Below are 23,909 nucleotides of genomic sequence, written 5' to 3' on the forward strand. Positions count from 1 at the left end.
AGTTAGCATTCATGTTTAGGATCAAGCGCAAGATGGTTACTAATACTTGAGGAGTACTTAACAATTAGATAACCGCAAAGGCTCTAATTAGAATCGGAATTGGTTAGAGTCTAGGATAATTTGAACGTTGCTGCCCGGCCTTGCATGAAGTTGTTATGTGTTCTTGATGGTTTTTCGTGTTATGTGTTGCATGAGTATGTTGATCACTTGTATATAATAATCTTAGGTTTAATTTTCAGTAGATTATTTGTTAGGATTAATCAATCTCAAACCCCCCAATATTTCGATGTATATATGTGAATACTTGTTTATAAGTTGTTTGATTTCTCTTCTTTCGATCGCCCTTTGGTTTCCCCGGCTAGAACGATCCCTACTTGTCCATATTACTACGATTGCAGGGTAATTAAATTGAAGTTGTTTGACCCCGGTTACGCGACACGTCACTTCAAAATGCTTAGTTTATATCAATGCACTGCAGGGATTGGGGACCATGCAACAGAATGGGTTCCAAGTAACTTTATCTTCAACAAATAGTCCAGCTCTGGATGCAGGTCAACGCAAGACTGACAGAAATGAAGGAATACCTATGGCAGGAAACTCTACATAATACTTCTAATTTTGTACCGGAAAAGAATGTACATTATGAAGGCAGTGCACCAGGAAAGGAAATGAGTACATCCTTGTGAGGTAATTCAAAACAGAAAGCGGAAAGCCCCAGCCTTATTATCTGAAGATGCCATACATTTTTTTCTATGAAAATGTTTCACACCTAAAGGGAAAAAAAAAAATACAAAGAATGCAATGAATAGAATCACTATGAGCATCACTAGTTTATATGGTGTCCAACTATTAGTTACTATTACTGTGGATGGTTTCAAACCTCCAACGAGCCTTACACTAAAGCTGTTATCCTCCAAATATTCTAGACACCAATACCTAAACCCTTGATGAGTCTATAATTTATATATTGTCAATTTCCAAGTATTGCTGTATTGCAGTATTGCTTAGACATGCCATATGGTGCATATGATGAACAGTATATCACATGTACGGTTTCCTTTTCATGTTGGAAAATGAGACCCATGACATTAATGAAAACGCAATAACTGGTGGCTGATTCTTTTGATAGGTTCACTAATGTAACCCATTGCCCTTACGATCTTAACAGTTCAAATAAAGACAGAAAAACTTGTGTCTAGTTTGAGAAGTTGCTTAAATCAAATGTACATATAGACAAAATTAGTAACCCATAAACCAAAATTGGTCAATAGTCTAATACAGTAAACACAACACATTAATCAGTGTTCTCAACCTCATACAATTTATATGGCATTTAACTTGTACTTGTTATTATCTATCTGCACGAGTAAGAAATATAATTAATATCAAAGCGACCAAATCCTCAGAATGTTAAGATATTAGGTCCTGTTAGCTGGGATTTTTCTAATTGGGTTTTATAACAAACAACAAATTTGAAATCAACATGGAGATGAATACATAACATTATAGTGTTCGCTTTTTTCATTTTCTCTCTCAAAACCTAATATCCATCTTTTCAGACCATTGCTATGCTCTTCAACAGTAGCATATGATCAAAAGAATAAGTAAACAACATGAGAAAGCAGTACTGGGTAATAAAGGAGTTGCCACTGGCCACAACTTCCGTTCAAATTTCTGTTCTCAACTTCTAATAAACAGTCATACCATAAATATGGATAACACCAAAGATTTTGAATTCTCAAATTATTGAGTTTAAGGTTTTCCTTATTCTATCATCAATTACGTTTTGGAAAGTGGAAGCGTCTCAACCTGCCTACCAAGAAAAATTTGCTTTCCAAGTTAATAACTTGCATATGCAGTTCCTATAAACGGCACTGGCTTTGTTAAGCTGCCACATAATCCTCACTTTCACAATTTACCATTATTGGCAAACAACCTCCTACTGATGAAAATAAATAAATTAAAAGCTAATGCTGAGAGGGGTAACTTGCTTTGACACATTAAACTGATATGTTCTTCAGCTATAAAACACAAGCCAATACAATCCAAACAACAGCATTAAGATTTATTAAACTTTACTTACCTGACTACCAAATCACTCAAATGACTGTCAATATTTTCTCCTCCAGCTTATTTTGCCTGTAATTAATTGCTAAGCTGAAGTAATTGCATGCAAAGAATTTATTAAGAACTTGCCTGAATGGATGGCATATTAAGATGACCAACTGGAAGTGATCTGCCGTCGTTCTTGGCCGGCCAAGCATCATACTTAATTGGTAGACAAGGAAGAATACATCAATAACCACCATCCCCTTCATGCTCTGGGTTCAATCCACCACCGTAGCCACCAGCACGTTTCTTCCAAACTCTACAAAAGATTATACATTATCAGAAAATAAATGTACCCTGGAGGGTACCAGCATGAAATATGTTATCAACAGCTCCTGGCCACTGCTTCCAGGATTTTCTAGCCAACTAAGACCGAAATTTACACTCAATGAAGGTAAACAACCCAAGAATAGTCAAAATATACTACATCTTATGTAATACACCAAAGAACTGAAAAATTGTTGTACACAAACATACACACCATCTTGGTCCATTATTAGGAATTTATACACATCAAAGAGGCTGCACAGTTATTCGTCATTGGTATATTCCTTCAGACATAAGGATTTATAATTAAACGGAATTTTGGGTCACAAGTAGTTTTTAGTGTTTGGGGGCCAAGAAGAAGTGTGGTAATAGACTGAAGTAAAAAGAGTAAAAGACTACAAACACACCAATTGTTTTGTTGATAACAAAGATATGAACAAAATAAATATAGATGACATATACTATCACGGGAAACTAGTACTTTGACAAAAAAAAAAAAAAAAAAAAAAAAAAGGAAAAAAACAGAGAAAGAAAAATGATGCATTCGGATTGTACTAAGGATACACAGATCCATCCTCACACCCATAGGTTTCTAAGGAAGAGTCATTAGATGAGTTTTTCACCATTCATCTGAGAAACTGACCAGTTTGACAAACAACATATTGAATATTATTTTAAACCAGTTGGACCCATGGAATGCTACTCTCCTTCTGGTGAGGACCATGACTCCAGTAAAATTCTTACAATAGGTTCCTGTAGTACATGAATCTAACACATTGTATCTTGAAAGTTCATAGAAAGACGGATAAATAATGAGAGGTACACTTTTAATCTGACAATAAAGAAGTTGCTTGTATCAAATGTACTTATCATAAATCACAATACTCATATAGATAAAAGTAAATAATATACCAAAACTGGCCAAGTAAACACAACACCATTTGGTGCACTCCATCCCAAAGCAAAACATATTACTCATTCTTATCAATCCAAACATCTAATAAAGCCTGATCAATATTGGAAGAACCAACTTACTCAGTATCAAGGCTATTGTATTATAATTTGTGAGCTAGGAATTTCAAAGTGCTAGATGTGCCAACCAACCCATTATGAAATGCATGAAAATAAGCATTGGAAAGACATAACACTACTGGACTCCTTCCTCCCCCACCCCAACCCCCCTGCCTTCAGTTTCTGAATACCCGGAAATCCCAAAAACCTGCTTTTGCAGATTTGGGTTCAAACCGGGGCCTCCTGCTGAACACTCAATCTTAACTGAACCCTAATATTTAAGAGATGAGAAACTCTAGCAAATATCTAGGTAGTTACTGTTAGGGGGCTCAAATAATTAAAGTGCTTGTACGTAGTTGCACATGACCATGAATAGAATGAGTAACCAACAAAATGAGGAATTACCTGCTTGAACCATGTCAGCTGTTCCCACCTTTACAGGGAGAAGATGGATTGCTTTCTGAGTGTTCAATGGGATCCATGTTGCCATGACTTCCATCCATGTATCTTATGGTTACCAAGTGTCATTCAATAGATTAGCTTTAATTTAACCAAACATTTTCTCTTTTGTCACGCTGTGGACACTTCCATTTCGGAAGGAAAAGTAAGGAACATTTTGTGACCTGAGGGCATAAGAACCCTTAGATTTTTTTTGTTACTGGAGCTGTACCAAAACACATAGGACAATAATTTAATGAAATATGTAAAAAAAAAACTATTAGAAGTGTAGCTTTAAAAAGAAACAAGAAGTACCAGCCACTACAGAAAGATCCAAAATACTGTATTCTATCTTGCATTTAAGCATTACAGTTACAACAGAATTGTGTCCGACTGTTTCAGTTATTTGCAGTCTACAGTAATTATTTGCTAATCCAAAGAAGAAAATCAAGGACAATAATGAATTTGATTTTTGTAAAACATGTCTACAGAGTCATTAATCTCAATAATGGACCAAAATTACATTTTAATCAATTGTGCTAAAAGAAAGATCAGTAGATTATATCTTAGATAGTGGTGATACCATGATTTTATTGTATATAAAAATAGGATAGCAGCTGCTAGCATCAAATATTATCTCATAGTTAAGCCTGGCGGGGGGGGGGGGGTGGGTGGGTGGGGGTGGACATTTATCAATTTATTACTAAATGCTATATATGCCCTAATGTACTAACAATCTTTCTTATAAAAGGTAGATAGAAGTTGAGGATATATGATACAGTACCTACATCCAGAAATGAAGGGTGGGCTAGCATGGTTAGAAGCAGTATCCAATTAGTTGTATTAAGCCACACCATTTTGTTGTCAAGAGTGGGCTAGCATGGTTAAAAGCAGTATCCAATTAGTTGTCTTGAGATGGTAAAATTCAAATTATGACCTCCCCAGATATCGGATATAGCTCTTCAGTCAAGGATGCCAAGGTGAGATATATATTCTCAGTTTTTGGGTGTCTTTTATCACTAGAAATAAATGTATGAACTCCATTATCCACGTATAACCAACTGCAACCAGCAGTCTTCTTGACCTCTTTCCCTTTCATCTTCTTCCTCAATCTCCCAACCTCCTTCCAGTTACCCTCAGCAGCATAGCAATTAGCCAACTGCACATACCGATCCGCGGTACCTCCCCCAAGTTTTATAAGTCTCTCCTCTGTCTCTCTAGCAAGCACTGTAGTTCCATTAACCAGACAAGCATTCAGGAATGACCCCCACACACCGATATCCAACTCTATAGGAATATTTCTCATCAATGCTTTTGCCTTCTCAAGTTGGTTAGCCCTGCCATACAAATCTACCATACATGCATAGTGCTCCAGTTCAGGTAAGAGGCTGTAATCTGTTGTCATGGACTGGAAAAATTGCTCACCCAATTCCACTAAACAAGAGTGACGACAAGCTGAAAGAAGTGCTAAAAATGTGACTGCATCAGGCCTAATACCTCTCTTCAACAATTCTTCGAAAATCTGGATAGCTTTAGTTTCACAACCATGGTGAGCATAACCAGCTAATATCACATTGTAAACAACTATATCTCTGTCAAAGACGCCTTTGAAAACCTTTTCTGCATAAGTAATATTCCCGGATTTTGAGTACATATCAATTAAAGCACTGAACAATTTCTTATCTCCTTCAATGTTATTCCTCAAGATGTAAGCATGAATCTGCTTCCCAGGGTCCAAGGCAGCTTGAATTGCACAGGCACCAAGCACACTGATGAGAATCAAAGCATCAGGAACTATTACTTCCTTTTCCCTTAATTCGCCCAGAAGCTTAAATACAGCTTCATATTGTTGTGAGTTGAGATACCCAGAAAACAAAGCTGTCCATACAACCATACTCCTTTCAGCTAATGAATCAAAAAGTGTCCTTGCTTCCACTAGGTTACCTTGAGAGGCATGACCCGAGATCAATGAAGTGATTGAAAACGGATTTTTACTTCCCATTGCTTTATGAGCTGACTTTGCATAACCCATATTTCCACACTTGCAATAGACATCAACAATGCCACTACTTATAAACGGATTAGAACTCATTCGATTCTTCAACACCCAAGCATGGACTTCCTTTCCTAGTCGGAAGTTCTTCAAACCAGAGCAAGCACCCAAAACACTAGCAACAGTATGCTCATTCCATCGAAATCCACTTTCTGCCATGCGAACAAACAAACTCAATGCCTCCTCTCCACAACCATTCTGCGCATACCCTGAAATCATCGTGTTCCAAGACACAACATCGTTTTTCTCTGCCTCTCTCCAAAACAGATCAACCGCCATTTCCAACTCTCCTTCTCTACAACAAGCCGCCACCACAGCATTCTTTGAAACCGAGTCAACCGCCCCTCTATACCCACTAAACACACTGCACGCATCACTAAAACACCGGCACTTCGAATACATATCAACCAACGAGCACACTGCGAAAGCGCTCAAATCATTACCAGTTTTCACCATACAACAATGCAACTGCCTCCCATTACAAACCGTCTCTAACTTGGCACTCAAGTTGAGCATGGTAGTCAGAGTAACCTCGTCAACTCCGACGCAATCATCCCGCAACCGCATTTCCCTAAACAACCCAACCGCGCAAGCCTCGTAACCGTCAGTGCTAGTGTAGCCAGACAGCATAGAGTTGTAAGTGACGAGGTCTTTATAAGGAGCGGCGTCGAATAGCCGCCGGGCCCGGTCCAAGTTGTGTGACTTGATGTGGGTGGAGATGATGGCGTTGTAAGAGTAGACGTTTCGATGGGGCATTTCGTCGAACAGGTGCTGGGCGTGTTGGGTGAGGCCATGTCTGGAGTAAAGGTGGATGAGTTGGTTGGAGGTGAAAATGGGTAAGGATAAACCTGATTTGATGGATCGGACGTGAGAGATGAGACTCTCTTTCAGAGACATGCGATCGAAATCGCTTTGCTTTGAAATTGGTATTGAAACTTGAAAACGCGGGGAGAAGTAAAACAATGAAGCAATTTAAATTAGGGAGGACATGACCAAACGACGTCGTGTTTACCAGGGACTCGCGCTTTTTTTTCGATTTTCCCCGGTGGTTCTAGACTAGAAAACGCGGTAAATTAGTGCTAATTCCTGGTCATGACGGTCATCATTTTGAGACGAGCACACATTTCTCAAGTCTTCATCTTCTGAGATCAATTCATCGTCTTCATCACTGAAGTTGTTGGACTTCCCATTATCAACTTCATGGACCAATACCTCCATAGAGTCATCTTCATCATGTTGTGGCATTGCTACTTGAACCCCATAGCTTTCCACCGCATCATAATATTCAAATTCAACCAAAGCTTCATCATGATCCTTTCTGATACTAGACAGATGTGAACCCAGCACAACCAAAGCTAAAGGAAGCCCTCTAGCACAGAGTGCTAGCTACCTCATATGCAAGTTCAATGCACTGTTGCTCACGTCTATCTCCTTTGTAGGCATGAAAATTGAAGAGTTCTAAACCTTCTTCATATTTCAATTCCTTGACTTGGTATATTAGATGACCTGCTAGGAAATTCTTATCTCTTGTTACGGTAATTCTACTATGCGCACCAAACCAACGTGACTCCCCAGCTAATTTTTTCAATTGGTCCATATGATCCACATCATCAAGAATTAAGAGAACTTTTTCCTGGCTCAACCTATCCTTGATTACATTGATTCCTTCATTAGCATCGGTCACACTAATCAAACCTTTAGGCCCTAGAATCTTAGAAAGAAGAATGTTTTGCAGGTTTACCAGACCTCTGAATGATAATGATTGTTCTCTAACATTTACTAGAAAACAGCTACCTTCAAACATATGGGCAATTGAATTGTAAACAGCTTTAGCAATTGTTGTCTTGCCTATTCCACCAATTCCCCATATTCGATTCCTATCAAGCAAACTTATACTTTCCTGAACATCTAGTAGCTTGAGCACGTCTTGTACGCGAGAGTCTATTCCAACAAGATATTTTGCCACATTTAAAATGGTATGTCTTACTACTTGGGCCAAATCTCTTCAACAATTTTATGAATAATTTGGATTCATATCTGACAATTCAATACAAAACATTTATTGAAATTGTTGAAGGAAAAATGTTTTATGTGTCCTTGTCAGTCGTCAAAGTAACTGACGAGAGTTAATTATGTAATCAACGGGTGTAATTGCTCAATATGTTATCAATAATAAGTTATTATTGTCATTATGTACATTTTAATTACATTTGTAATATCACCTCTATATAAAAAGGAGAGTAAACCATTATGATTATCATTTTACTTTTACAGAATGAATTTTTCTTAAGAAGAAATTGAAATTTTTTGAGGAAATGAATCGAATTCATTGATCAAACATCATTACAATCAGAGGAAAGCATCCCTCTCACAGCACGAGAAGGATCAATAGTAAAAACTAAATTAGCAGGACCACTAAAAGCCTCTTTGGCTATAACATGAGCCACTCTGTTTGCTGATCTTCTCATAAACCGGACTGGAGCAGTAATAGTAGACAAGCTTGCCCGCAAGTCTTCAATTAGGAATCCAAGATCAGAATCATCGAGGGAGCCACTGGTAAGGGCCGAAACCAAGACCAGGCAATCTGTCTCAATGGAAAGAGGATAGAGATTATGGTGGATCGCTACCTGCACTCCTACCAACAATGCCATTAATTCACTATGATGTGCAGAGTGTGCTGAGAATAACCCTTGCATAAAAACTCCCAAACAACTACCAGTATGATCGCGGAAAACCCCTCCCAAACTAGCCATACAAGATGCATTGTTGTAGGCTGCATCAACATTCAGTTTGATGTACCCCGAAGAAGGTGTGATCCATCTGTCCCGAGGTGAGACATTGCGACCTCTTCTTTTCACAAATGCAGATTTAAACTCCTCCCACCAACGCAGGGTAAGAGGTACTACCTCAGTAGCCTGCTTTGCATTATTATTCCAGACGTGGTCGTTTTGGTTCCTCCAAACCGACCAAATAATCATCATAAGAGTAGCAAAAGTAGAAGGAGAGTTTTCCAAAGAGGATACTAACCAGTCAAGAGCATTTGTATCGGCTAGCTGTATAGGAACATCCACCAACTGAATAAAAGCTGCGGCATGGGGGCAGTCTCTCAATGCATGGATAGGAGATTCTACTTCTTCATCACAAAATGGGCACTGGGTGTCAATATCAATACCTCTTTGACTAAGCCGACTTCGTGATGGGAGAATATTAGAAGCTACTTTCCATACACATATTTTTACCTTACCCGGAACTGGAGCATTCCAAATCTTATTCCACAATTGCGCAGAAGGATTAAGAGCCATGACATGATCTTCTAAAACCCTTGTCCTCGCTATATGGTAAGCTGACTTTACCATAAACAAACCTTTTCTATCCGGAGCCCAAATCCATTTATCAGAGTTACTTCTGCTACTAATCGGTAATGCTTGAATCTTGTGTACAATGTGAGCTGGGAATAAATGAGATAGCAAAACCACATCCCCCACTCCAGGGCTCACAAAAAGATCAGAGACTCGAGTAACAGTATCAGAAAAAAATGGCAATAAGTTCTCACCCATTAACCACGGATCATCCCACACATTTGTTGACATTCCATCACCAATCAACCTCTGGATTCCATTCCGCAATGTATCCCGCCCTTCCAGAATACTCCTCCATGCATACGAGGGGGCCTTTCCTAGCTCAGCTTTCCAAAAATTGCAATGGGGGAAATATATTGCTTTCAACAACTGATTGGGTAGCGAGGAAGGATATTGTAGCAGTCGCCTACCCTGTTTAGCTAACATGGCCAAATTAAAAGCAAACAAATGATGAAAACCCATACCTCCTTTCGCTTTTGGTTTACATAAAGCATCCCAAGCCCTCCAATGCATTCCTCTTTTCTCATCTGTTCCACCCCACCAAAATTTGGCACAAAGTTGATGGAGTTCCTGAATCATTCCCTGTGGCAATAAATAATTACTCATAGTATACAATGGCACTGCTTGAGCTACTACCTTAATCAGTATTTCTCTCCCAGCCACACTTAATAATTTCGTTCTCCACCCTGTTAACTTCTTTGTCAGGTTATCCTTGATATAAGCAAAAGTATCATTTCGAGAACGTCCCACTCGAGTTGGGATACCCAGGTGTTTGTCATGGGCAGCCACAATCGGCATACCAAGGTAATTAGCCAAACTCTGTTGTAAAATGGGAAGCACACTGCCACTGAAAGTCACACTACTCTTCTGCAAACTAACCTGTTGGCCCGAAGCATCTTCATACACATTCAGAATCTGCCGAATAAGGGCACAATCTTGTAGAGAAGCCCTAGCATATAGCAGACTATCATCGGCAAAAAATAAATGACTGATAGTTGGGGCCACTACTGGAAAATAGCACTTAGGCGACGGAATTAAAAAATTTCGTCTCCTAAGTGGTACTTAAGCGACGGAATTTTCTACTTAAGCGACGAAACAGTTTCCGTCTCCTAAGTTGTTCTTAGGAGAGGAAATATTTTGATTTCGTCTCCTAAGAATGACTTAGGCGACCGAATTTCCGTCGCTTAAGTACTACTTAGGAGATGAAATATTTTTACTTAGATGACGGCATTTTGAAAAAATAAAAATTAAAAAATTATATGAATCACTTAGGAGACGGAATTACATTCCGTAGCCTAAGTAGAACTTAGGAGACGGAAATGTTTACTTAGGAGACGAAATAGTTTTAAAATAAAAAAAAATTATGAATCACTTAGACGACGGAAATAGAACATTCCGTTGCTTAAGTTCTAAAAATTTGAGCGTCCATCTTCCCGCGTAAAATTTCATGAAAATTCAAACCAAAATTTTTCAAAACATATCAATTCTTTTAAATCACACACTCACCAACTTTATCAATAGAAGGAAACCCATCTTTTCCTAGAGCTCCACTCTCTCTCTCTCTCTCTCTCTCTCTCTAGACCATCACTCTTATGCCGGCCTCTCTCTCCATTCTCACCGCTCCTTCCTCCGCCGTCACCTTCAATTGCACCACCCCCACCAACGCCACCTCCAACTTCGTCCCCACAAACGCCACCACTCTCAATGCCGTCAAGACCCTCTTCAACATCACCCAGCCACCTCCGCATCCTCCTCGGAGCCAACAACCTCCCCCTCTCGACCCGACCCGACTCACCCGTCCTCGTCGCCAACAAGCTCCTCATCCCTTTCTCTTGCACCAAGCCTCAGATCTGGGTCACCTTTCTCTCTCACCCGACTCACCCCGTCCCTGCCACCGTCAAGACGCTGCTGCTGCTGCTGCTGCCACCTTTCTCTCTCTACCAAGCCTTCTCGCCGACCCACTACCGTCCCTCGAAATTTCAAAGGGGTAAGAAAGGTAAGTTCTTCAATTTTTCTGGTTTAATTAGCTTTGGTGATAGATTTATGTGTTTTTATTTAATTTGATTTTGATTTTGATTTTAATTTTTGTTAGGATGTGATTGATATGATGGTGGTGGCATGGTGATTATTTGGTACAGTGGTGGTGGTGGTATATTTGGGGTAGATTGTTGGCATGAATTGAAAGAGAGATAATATATTGAAGTTTACTGACCCCCAATAGAAGTCTACTGAGGGTCAGTAAACTTCCACGAGGTTTACTAGGGAACAATGAATTTGTTTATTAGCGTAAGAATGGGTATCTGTTATGTATAATTGGCATGAAATTGATGGGAAAATATTGTATTTAAGTTTACTAACCCCCAGTAGAAGTTTACTGGGGGGCAGTAAACTTCCACTGTGTTTACTAGAGGGCAATGAATTTGTTTATTAGGGTAAGAATGGGTATCTGTTGTGTATAATTGACATGAAATTGAAAGGAAGATACTGTATTGAAGTTTATTGACCCCCAGTAAAAGTTTACTAGGGGGCAGTAAACTTCCACTGGGTTTACTAGGGGGCAATGAATTTGTTTATTAGGGTAAGAATGAGTATCTGTTGTGTATAATTGGCATGAATTTGAAAGGAAGATATTGCATTGAATTTTACTGACCCCCAGTAGAAGTTTACTGGGAGCAGTAAACTTCTACTGGGTTCACTAATTTGCGTTTTTATTTTATTTTTTTAATTTTTTTTCACCTTTAGCGACGGAATTCAACTATTCCGTCTCCTAAGTGGATAATTTTTTTTTAATTGTAAAATAAAATCCGTCGCCTAAGTGCTTAGGAGACGAAAGTATTCCGTCTCCTAAGAACCACTTAGGCAACGAAATTTTAGGTTCCGTCGCCTAAGTGTCTACCGCACCACACCTAGGCGACGGATCTTAGCCGACGGACATTCCGTCTCCTAAGTACTTAGGAGACGAAATTTGTCACTTAGGAGACGAAATAATTCCGTCTCCTAAGTGCTTTTTTCCAGTAGTGGGCACCCTCACACACTCTCAATCCATGCCAAACTCCTTTAGAAACAGCATCGGCAATAAGAGCCGATAAACCCTCAGCACAAAGTAGAAAGAGGTAGGGAGAAATAGGATCACCTTGTCTCAAACCACGATTCGGCGTCACATAACCTCTGGGCATACCATTGATCAAAAAAGAATAACGCACTGTGGACAAGCAGCATTGGATCAACTCCACCCATTGAGAGGCAAAACCCATCTTGGTCATTATTTTCACCAAAAAAATCCCAGTCTAAACGATCATAGGCTTTACTGATGTCCAGCTTCAGAGCCATGAAACCCTCTTGTCCCCTCCTCAGAACATGCATATAATGAGCTAGTTCTGACGCCACTAAGGTATTGTCAGATATTAATCGATCAAGAACAAAGGCACTTTGCTGAGGTGAGATAATCTCAAGAAGGAATTGTTTCAGACGATTAGCTAGAACTTTCGATGCAATCTTGTATATGACGTTACACAATGCAATGGGGCATAATTGAGACATATCCTGAACCTCCTTCACTTTAGGAATGAGAACCACATGGGTGAAGTTTAAATCATGAGGCATTTCTTTTGTAGTAAGGAAAGAAATCACTGCATGACTAACTTCTGTACCAACAAGGTCCCAATACTTCTGAAAGAAAAAAGGGGACATACCATCCGGGCCAGGGGCTTTCGACGGGTGCATCTGAAACAAGGCAAACTTCACTTCCTCAGTCGAATACGGATTAAGCAATATCTGATTCATCTCTGGCATAACCCTTGGGTGAATTGCCTGCAAAACCATCTCCTGTGCCAAAATGTTTGGTTCCTGCCGAGAGAATAACTTGTGAAAGTATTGGATGACAACCCCTTCAATCCCTTCCGGATTCTCTTGCCAAACACCATGCTCATCCCTAAAGCCTTTTATCCGGTTTCTCTTTTTTCTATTCGAAGCTTTCTTATGAAAAATTTTGGAATTTCGGTCCCCTTCCTTGAGCCAAATAGCTCGAGATCGCTGCCTGCAATAGGTCTCATCAATTGTCATCATGTAATACCCCGAAAATTTGATATTAGTTTCTAATATTATTTGGGAGTTTTTGAGTTAGAATTTAGTGTGCTTTGGAGGTTCGAAGAAAGAGCGGAAGTGTTTGGACGCGTTTTTACCCGAAAACGGTTTTATAGTTTCGAAGGGTCAAGAGTTGACTTTTTAATTTGTTGGGTTTCTCGAGAAACTTCCTTCACGGAAGTTGTAGAGCACGACGATATGAGTTCGTAGACACGTGGCACGCGTAAAACGGACTTCGTATGTGGAAGTTATGGTCAGCAGAAGTTCGTGGTTTTCGGGAATTTTTAATATAACTAAGAAAAGTGCAGGCTTCTTTTCATTTTTTCCGGAACCATTTCTTCCCTCTTCTCTTTCTCTCCCGTGCCTCACCTTGGGTATCTGAGTTTTCCAGCCGACCCGACCCGACTTTTCCGGCCAACTCCGGCCGACCCAGACGACGGCACCGGTCGGGTTCTCTTCCTCTCCTGCGTCCGAGCTGCCCTGTGGTGGTGACTTGCGCCGTTTCAACCCCGAATCGGTGACCCGAAGCTCGGAAGCTCGGGTTTCAGACCTCCGACGGCGGCGACAAGGCGGGAGACTGGTCAGGATAGAAGGTCCTTGACGTCCTGGTTTGACTTCTAGTGGTCTTGAAGCTAGACTCTCGGTGTAGAGTGGTGGTGGTGGAATTCGACATTCCCGGCGAGTTTCCGGTGACTTCCCGGCCGTTTTGGTTTCGACCTCAGGTATGGAAGTTGCTCTCCTTTCTCTGAGCTATACTTTTGGTGTTGGAAGTTTGTCAGTTTTCGAAGGTTAGTGGGGTGGCGCGTGGGGCCCACGCGCAGTCGCTAGGGCCAGCGCGTAGCGGCGCGTCCGTAGGTGGTTGTGGTGTTTGTGTTGTTGGTTAGGTAGTACTCGTTGATACGATCATGTTGATATGTGGTTTGTAGGTTTTGGTTACCGATGATGCATGCTAAGGTTTCCCTCTTGAATGCTAGGTTTCGTTCGGTTTCCATTTTTGAGTATATCTGATTTTTAGAAATCTGGTTTGTGGTTTTATAAGTTGTGTAGGATGTTTAGGCGACCTTTTTGAGGTATAGGGAGAAGTTTTGTCTCGAGTGACAAGTTTGTGGGTTAGGACTTGAGTTTTGGTTCGAGTCGGTTTATGTTGTTTTTGTTTGTTACTAAGTGGAGATTCTATTCTAGGTGGTTGACGATACGTGTTCGCATCTTACCTTTTGCTAAGAGAAGACGCAGCAGGAGTTTTTGTTTAAGGTGAGTAAAAAAATCTCACTAAGGTCCACTTTGTGACCTAGTTATTTTGATTTTGATAATGATTTTAATGATGATGATTTTGTTGATGAGTATGATGATGATGTTGATGATAATAATTTTGATGATGATGATATTTTATAATTGTGAGTAAATCTCACATGGGTTCATAAAGGAACCGAGTTTATTTTATAGATTATTATTGCTAATTGTGAAGTTGTCCTTGAAGGAAAATGATTTTTGTTTTTAAATATAAATGAGTTTGATCGTCAACGGCTCATGGGTAAGTGAAAATATGTTTTCTGATAAAAATAAAATCTTTCAAAAGGACTTCTGATCATGGGTTATAATTGGATGTGATTCACTGTGGTGATTGTGTGCTTTCGTTGTGGATTGGTGTCTTAGAGGTAATTGTGGGTCTTTGTTGTTAATGTATGCCTTAGTGATGATTTTTTGCATTAGTTGTGGATGTATACCTTAGTGGTGATTTTGTGCATTAGTTGTGGATGTGTGCCTTAGTGGTGATTGTGTGTATTAGATTAGGAGCCTTCGTGGTGGACCGGGAACCAAGCCTTGCCCGGGTGATTAGTAACGGTCAGTATAGAGCTCTAGTCTGTCGGTACTTATGGGGGATGACTATGTGTTGACGAACCCATGAGTACGTGTTTGTTTAGTTACTTATGGGGGATGACTATGCGTTGTTGAACCCATAAGTAAGGGTTGAGAAATGATTGTGTGGTGTTCTTATTTAAATTCTTCGCTTTGAGTATCTCCTAAACTATGCTTATCCGCAGGGGATTCTCAAATTTTAATCGTGTGATTTTAATGGAATTCCTGAATTATAATTTTTGTCGGATTTCATTTATGATTTTGAGTGATTGTGAATTGTTGTGTTTTCTTAATTTCATCTTTTTATTTCTCTTGCTTGGAAGTGTTTTCCTGAATTTGTTTTTAATGCATGAACTCTTGGTTTTACCTTATGTGTTGTTGGGTTGAGTCTGTTGTTATAGATTTACTCATACGAGCTTTTAAAGCTTACCGAGTTTGTTGTTTACAACCCGGTGCACCATTCCATGGTGCAGAGGTTGATTTTGCAGGTGAGGAAGTTCAAGACTGAGACGTAGAGGTCTAGAAGCTGTTTGTTAGGAGTTAATCATTTTGTTATTGTTTGTCAAATTGTAGTGAGCTCTTTTGAGCGTGACCTTTACTTGACTTCTCAAGTTATGTAAACGTTGAATTTTATTATATGACTCTTTTTATTTTTGTTATCATGCCTTAAATTTGGATTTTTATTTATCCGAAATTTGGGGTGTGACACATCAACTCATTCAATTGACGGGAGAGTCTTTGTTTTTCAATATCAACCGGGTCAAAAGGCTTCTGCAAAAGAAGGTCAAGTTCAACCCGTGCTGCCTCCAGTTGGTTTCGACGTTCCTTAAACACATTTCTATCCCATTGTAGGAGCTGCTTACCCGAGTCTCTAATCTTCCTGCAAACTTGAACCATAGGGCTCCCCACCTGAGGTGTATTTTAGGCTGAAGACAGAACCTGTTCAAACTGCGCATGACTACACCATGCTTCCTCAAAGCGATAAGGCCTCCTCCCTTGTACACGAACCGGTTTATCTCTACGGATCACAATCAACAGAGGAACATGATCCGATCGACTTGGAGGAAGATTAATCACATTGGAGAAACCAAAGGCTGCCAACCACTCCGGCGAGCAAACACCCCGATCTAACCTCTCCTTCGTACTACTGTTACTCCATGTATAATTACCTCCCGCTGCCCCCATATCCTCTAGATTGCAGTCTGACAGGGTTTGCCGGAAAGCAACCATCTGATCGATATCTCAAAGACGTCCTCCCGATTTTTCACTCAACTGGAGAATTTCGTTAAAGTCACCGGCGACCAACCACTTCTTCGCAACCCTACCTTTTATGGAGCGCAGAAGATCCCATGTTATATGGCGCTGGCCTGTGTCCGGATGACCATAGAATCCGGTGAACCGCCAATGGATACCTTCCTTGCTCACCACATCAACATCGATGAAGAAGTATTGCGTAGACCGCAACGAGACATGCCTCGTCTCGTCCCACAACAGAACTAGACCTCCAAATCTCTCCTCCCGCTCCACTTGGATCATATTTGGCAAGCCAATTGCTTTCTTGAGTGAATTGTGTTGTACTGCACTGCAGTGCGTCTCCGACAGAAAAATCATATGCACTTGATGTTGTTGAACCAACAATTTCAAAGCATGACGAGTTTCCCTGTTTACTATCCCCTGGCAATTCCACGCGAGGACGTTCATGATGCCTGAGAAGCAAGCTTCTCTTTGATGCCGACGGCGAAAACCAGAAAGTCGAAACCCTAGGCGGCTAAAACCTCGGAGCAGCGACTCTCGCTTTTTCAAGATAAGAAGAAATTGAAATTTAATTGCTATGAATGTTTCTTTTTAAGATATTATATTTTCACAGAGGACTACGTATATTTTTGGTTTTTAGTGAACATAATGGAGAAACGTTGGTAACTTTGGTATAATTTTCGATTCATACATGCTGACTCTGGTTGTAAAGTTGGTTGTTATTATATAAACTGTTTCTTTTCTCAAAAAAAAAAAATGGAGAACCGACCCAAAACTGGGTCTATTAATTTTGAACAACGTTGTGAAATGAGGCAAAATTCTTCTTGAGGTTAGCGTTGGCGGACTCATGTTTGATGTGGTAAAATATATAATATAGATTGAGATGAAGAATTGAAGATTAATAATTCTGAATTCTATTACGATAATTATCGATTTGAAGAGGGATGCAATACAATCAAAACAAAGAAAAACATCGAAAAAAATAAAAAATAAAAACAAAGAAATAACTGAAAGTAATAATAAAATTGGATATACCCGTACGTCCTAAAAAGTCCACCTTCCCAAATTCTCTGCTTCTGAAAGAGCCACCCTCCATCTTGTTATTTTCTCCATGTTACCTATGAAATGGCCTTCATGATCGGCAAGTGCATCACCAAAACTACCATTTTGGTTTCTCACATGTGAGGGAACCACTTTGTAAAAGATTGGTCGAACCATCTGTTTTTTTTAGTCTTTGCATTCAAGGATCTTAACGAGTTCATCCAAGCATAACTTTGAAGATGCGTAATTTGCAGAAAACACAATGATAGAAATCATCGACCCTTCAATGGCTTTAAAAAGGGCTGATGATATTTCTTCTCCTCTGGTGAGCTCGTCATCTATGAAAGTTTTAATTCCCTTTTAAACCAAATTGCTATGCAAATGGTCTGTTCCTCCAAAGCTCAAAAACACATCATATGTCCACGAATGAGTGGAAGAAGAAGAGGAGGCTGAACAACTAATTTGCAGGCTCATAGAGCTGGCAACTTTTATAGATATCATGACATATTTGTTAAGCAGTTTCTAACATGATTTCGTGAGTTCCAAGTTAGCGGGGGGTTTTTTTCGGTTACATTAATTTTTTTTTTTTGGTTAAGCGGTGTAAGAGTTAACTCTTCGCTCTTACCCAAAAGTTTATTGATAAATCAAAAGAAGTACAGACAAGGAGGATCAAGCCAAAACCTTGTCACAGAAGAGAGAAAGTACAAAACTTACAAATAACTGAACTCACTGTTACATGTTACAGACCAAGGAAAATCTTCTAATACAACTTCTTTTTCTTTTTTTTATCAAATAAATAACTTAGATACAACAACGAGTCTATTGACCTCCCACTTACAAGGAGAGACTAATACCAATAGACCAAATAGTACTAAACTCTAATACAACTATTTGTTTAGTTTTGTTGTAATCCAATTTGTGTTAATTAATCGATGAATATTGCCCAGCTACGTGCTTCACACTAGAATGTGATGTCAGGTCAATTGAAGATTGAGACATAAATCGATAACTTAAGGGTGTAGACAAATTCATGTAAGTGAGAAAGTTATCTTGTGTTATAAAATGCTACTCCCACAACAAAACTATCTTGGGTTTCAAGGTGACGGTTTTCCCAAAGAATGTGAGGTCTAGGACCGATGATCATGCAACAAGAAAGTTCATAAGCAAGGAGTACAGGAAGAAGCTAGCGTAGTAGGTCTGGGGTTGCTATTGTAAATCATGATATGACAAAGAGATGATCAATGAGTGGTTTGCTTTGATCGGTTTTCATCCCATTTGTTTGTAATAAAAATTTGTAAGTCTCTGTGGATTTGATTCGGTTTCTTTGTGAATGCGTAAACTTAGCACCACTCCCTCTTTTAGAGTTGCATATTGTTTTTTATATGATAGGTTGTTTAGATACTTTTATGGTTAAATTGTTGATGGTTGATAATGTGATTGATTTCTTTGATTTTGTTTATGAATTGTTTACATAGTTGGTCCCATACTCAATTTGGGTGTGGGTAGATTTCTAGATTAATTCTATTTTCTAGTACCCTAAGACCCAGATTGTTTATGGATTGATTTGGCTTCTTTTACCTCTTTGGATTTTACTCTGAACTTCCTCAAAACCCAGATTTTTCTGATTCTATCATACCGCTCTTTGCGCGCATATGCCCTTCATATGGAAAAAGTGGAATGACACACTTATCATATGGAATGAACATTCGGTAGTAAAAAGTGGAATTGGATTTCAATCTTATGGATAGAGACTTTTCAGCCACAAAAAAAAACTTTTTTGCTTCGAGAAGACTGCATACTGCATAGGGGAAACAGAACAACATAAGTGGGAGTGTGAGAAAGAGAGTAGAGAAATCAGTTTAAGAACATGTAACAACATAAATTAAGAATTGAAACGCATATCATGAAAATTATTGGTAGCTATCAATTTTATTTATGTGAAAGTTCATGAACCAAATACTTCAATTTGAACTTTCTAAAGTTATATCTCCAATAGTATTATGTATAAAACAAGCACTGAGAGAACAAAAGGTGCAAAAAAGATGATTGTGCCAGTCACCAAAAGTTTTTTGTCCCAATCCCCCAAGAAAGAAGAATGTTGTCTTGGATTTGTTGATCCGAGACAAAAGCATTCTAATTTTCTGAGATAATATTAGGGCGCATAACATTCAAAATATTCGCTAGGACTTTGAAGAAGATTCTGTAAGGGTTATTACAGAGACTAATTGGGCGAAAATGTGTAGATTTCTCCAGATTTGTGGTTTTTGGAACAAGGACAATATGGGTTCATTTAATTTCTAAAAAGAAGCTAAACCATTCCAGAAAATCCGAAGAAGTGATATATTATACACTGATAGATGTCTGGAATTTACTCGTTATGTTGTTCACTAAATATCTCATGTGACCTACATTGTTGTTCAACGAATTCCTCATGTGAGCTAAATAGTTGTTCACCAAATTCCCCATGTGACCTGCACATATTTAAGTAACCAAATGTTACACCTGGATCGGTAATCAATTAAATTGTGCTTATTTTAGTACATTATTTATCAGACAATTTCAAAAACAAACTCATTTAGATGAGAAGAAAAAGAAGTTGGAATAACATTATACCAATTTGTAATTGTGTGACAATTAAACCATAGTTGCATCATTTTTTGTAAATTAGATGAATTTGTTTGAGATTCACTCAATTAGAAATAAAAAGCGATGTAAGTATTTAACATTTACAATTTTCTTGTCAACGAGGCCATGCATGTATAAATAGAGGTGTGTATGTGTGTGTGTGTGAGAGAGAGAGAGAGAGAGAGAGAGAGAGAGAACTAGTAGTTTCCAACCTATTTCTAGCAGCACAAAGGGACTGAAACAAAACCACAAATTAAATCAAATAAGGAAGAAAAAACAATGTGTAAGTGCAAGATGGGACCAATTGTACGTCAAAGCGGTTGCCAACAAAATTCAATATCGGCTAGATGACAAGGCTACTAGGAAATTTTTGAGCAAGTTTCTGAGCAGAGATGATCTAGCAGGACATGTGTGTGGGGTTTTTTGATTTGGGACTCTTAAAATAAAGTAAGTAGACTTGCTATTTCACTGTTTGAATATGAATTCTAATAACTATAACATGCTACATCTGCAACATCGAGAGAGGCCATTTAGAGTTTTATATTAATGGTCTATCGATTTGAGACAACTGTTATAATAATGACATTTTGAGATTGTACTCTTTGTTAGAGAGTGTGATGATTTTGTTGAGTTTGTTTATTCGTACTGATATTGTTCATATGATTATTTTAATTTTGTACCAATTTATGATGATGATGATAATGATGTCATGAAATGATTAGATTAGTTGTGTTGTTTAATTAGATTGATATCTCTACTAGAAAAATGTAATCACACAACACATATCACACAACTGTTCAAGATTAGACCGTTGCGTGAGTTCGTGTACTATCTTATACAACGTATAGTTATATATGTGTTTCTGTTGTATGATGATACAAAATTGAAAAAAAAAATTCCAGAGTTTGTCCCACAACATTGGTACACATTTTTTGCTGTATGATTTATGGAAAATTTGGCTGCAGAATTCCCCTCATCACCGAACTCAAAATTATGCAAGGTGCAACCTGTTTGGACAACAATGTGTTATATATTATTTTGTTGTATGATGTTATAATTTCTACTAGGTAATACCTAGTGTAAGAGAAAAATACTTGTACAATAGATATATAAGTTCTGTTGTGTGAATTCTTATGTCATTGCCCAAATGCTTGTGCCAAATTCATTATGGCTCCAATGACTCAATTCATCCCCTTAAAAGGGAAGTTTCCTTCTATTGAGTTTGGCTTTTGAAAACATGTGTGCTACAAATCGCACAACAGTTGTTTTTTTTTTGTTGTCTGAGCCAAGGAAGAAAATTCGGTGATCACGGAAATTTCGTCTCTCTAAAATATGAAAATTTTGACAGAAATTTCGGGAAAATATCGATTGCAGTAAAAAATGAGAAAATTGACTGAAATTTGAAGAAAAACAAGGAAATTTTAAACCAAACTTTAAGAGATGTTTGTTTTCTATATTATGTACTATATTTGAAATGAAAACCTTGAATAAACATTGATCTATAGGGAGTTGTAGTAAGTTAAGTTGAAAAGGTTAGTGCTGAATCGTTAATAATTCTTAAAAGTGTATTTTAAACATCTTTTCTTTTCTTTTTTTAATGGCTGGAAACTCAAAGGGATGCTAGGTCATCACGCCTTATATACATATAATACATTTCACATAGAATTACATGAGTACTTTAAAACCACATAGAATACCTATGAGATACAAAATTTTCACTTGCATGGTGTTGATAAGAGTTTTACCATATTCGTAATGGATTTATAGTTTCAAAGGTTCCTTGAGATATTTTTGACTTGTTGTAAGTTGATTAATTCGGGAAAATTTCTACGTTGGAGAAATTTGTAACATCCTGGAATTTCAGTTTTCTATTTTTAAAATGAAAATTATTTACGAGCTATTTTTATATAGAGGTATTCTACGTATTTACGAGCTATTTTAATACATGGTGCAGGTTTTCTATTATTTTTTGTGGTTTTTGAAAATTATTTAAATTTTCGGTTAGTCAAATTTTGTTTTTCGAGCTCATAGGATTAACCTAGACATCGTTACGAGTTCGTAGGATTTTTCAGAGGATCGTTTGGACATCAGAGCTATTTTTAATAATTATTGGAAGTTGGTATTATCTAAAAATTTAATTAAAAATAGAAATATGTCGGTTGAATCTCAGCCGTTGGATGGTTTTTATATAGAGGAAGAGAGAATGGGATCAGATCAGTTCAAACCGACCCCGACTCCGTCTCCAGCCTCTCGCTAACGACGGATCGACCCGGATGGTTCTCTGTCCTCCGGCAACGGCGAGGAGCAAGGCGGGTGGTGACGGCTTCATCTCGTCCTCCCCATCCTCCCTGAGGTCTCTATTTTGTCAAAGGAGCTTCGGTCAAGGAGATTCGAGCAGAAGAAGGAGAGGCTGGGTTCGCCGGCGAGTTTACGATTCCGGCCAATTCGTGGTATCTCACCGGTGTGGATAGCTTCGTGTCCTCATCCTCGACGTCCCTGGGGCTTTAGCTTGTCCAGACGAGGTCAGATGAGGGAGAATCGAAGGAGAGAAGCTTCTGAGTTTTTCCGGTGAGGGTTCGGTGTTTTCCGGCGAAGTTGTGTTCGACTCAGGTATCAATCTTCATCTACTCGTGGAGCTCTACCTGTTTGCTTGAATTCGAGATTGGTTGAGGTTTGGAGGAAGTTGGGTTTTAGGCAGTGGAGGACTGCCGTACGTGCCGCTGTGCACGGCGGCGACGGCGGTGGTTTTGGGAGTTGGTTTCCGGCCTCATTAGTATATTGAATTGGTGTGAGTGATTGCAGATGCTTGAATTCGGGAATTGGAGGAGTTGATGATTTTGGGTTTGCCGTTCATATCAGGTCACTGTTTGGTGTTTGCAGCAGCAGTATGTGGTTCACTTTTGATTTTGGTTGTTTGATATATTGGATTACAGTGTTGAGAATTTGAGAAGTTGGATGATCGGAACTCGGAAGGTATTGTTTTAGTTGGAAGGTGTAGAACAGTAGCCATTGTTATTGCTGTTTTTCTGGGTGATTTCAACAGTTTCGGCCAGATATCGAAAATATCGCGATATATCATGAAATATCGATAGTTTCAGACCAAAATTTTTGGGGTGAGAAAAAAATTTCGGTGTGTTAAAAAAACGATAGTTTTGATAATATTTCGACGAAAATATCGATTTTTTCTTCTTTGGTCTGAGCATGTTAAAATTTGTACCAGAGCATACCTAGTGTACGTTTAGAAACTTTATACAACTGTTTGAAACGTTTTGTTATGTGATTGGAAAACCTAGTGCTATGCCAAAATCGTTTTGGCTCCAATAGTTCAAAATCATTCTTTGAAAGCGGGAAGTTTGCCTCCATTAGGTTTGTCTTTTGAAAACATGTGTTTTACAAATCACACAATAGTTGATTTATTTTTGTTGTATAAGTATGTCGATCTTTATACTAGGGAATACATGGTGCAAGTTTTAAAAATTTGTACAACATTTCAAAACGTTCTGAAAAGAAAAAAAAAAAAAGACCTAGTGCTATGTCAAAACTCCCAAAATTTGTGACAGGCGGCAAATTTCCCTTCACCCCTCAAATTGGCTTTGAAAAGTTTAGACACAATAATTCTTCCATAAATATCTGTTGTATGAAAAACTTAGAAAAATTTAATGCCCTATTAACTCCCACAATGTTGCTCCAGGCTTTTTTACAGCGGAGACTTTGGCATGAAAATTCACCGTGTTATAAACTTCACATCTCTACATGAAGAAACCTACGGCCTACATTCTGCTTGCAACCCCTGGCAATTGTGACATAACCTC

The 23,909-nt window shown here is 38.7% G+C and overlaps 1 protein-coding gene across 1 annotated transcript in view; it reads right to left on the reverse strand.

The window, feature by feature from the left end:
- The window catches only part of LOC101312896, an 84,695-nt gene that overhangs the window by 48,319 nt on the left and 12,467 nt on the right, over positions 1-23,909 (reverse strand). The window contains exons 10-16 of the mRNA XM_004291954.1: positions 12,441-13,273; positions 11,033-11,207; positions 8,226-10,201; positions 7,673-7,819; positions 7,438-7,582; positions 7,001-7,202; positions 5,261-6,793 (exon numbers count right to left, since the gene is read on the reverse strand). Coding sequence (XP_004292002.1) covers positions 5,261-6,793; positions 7,001-7,202; positions 7,438-7,582; positions 7,673-7,819; positions 8,226-10,201; positions 11,033-11,207; positions 12,441-13,273 — 5,011 coding nt within the window. The remainder of the gene's footprint in view (positions 1-5,260; positions 6,794-7,000; positions 7,203-7,437; positions 7,583-7,672; positions 7,820-8,225; positions 10,202-11,032; positions 11,208-12,440; positions 13,274-23,909) is intronic.

This window comes from Fragaria vesca, linkage group LG2 (assembly GCF_000184155.1).
Source record: "Fragaria vesca subsp. vesca linkage group LG2, FraVesHawaii_1.0, whole genome shotgun sequence".
NCBI lineage: Eukaryota > Viridiplantae > Streptophyta > Magnoliopsida > Rosales > Rosaceae > Fragaria > Fragaria vesca.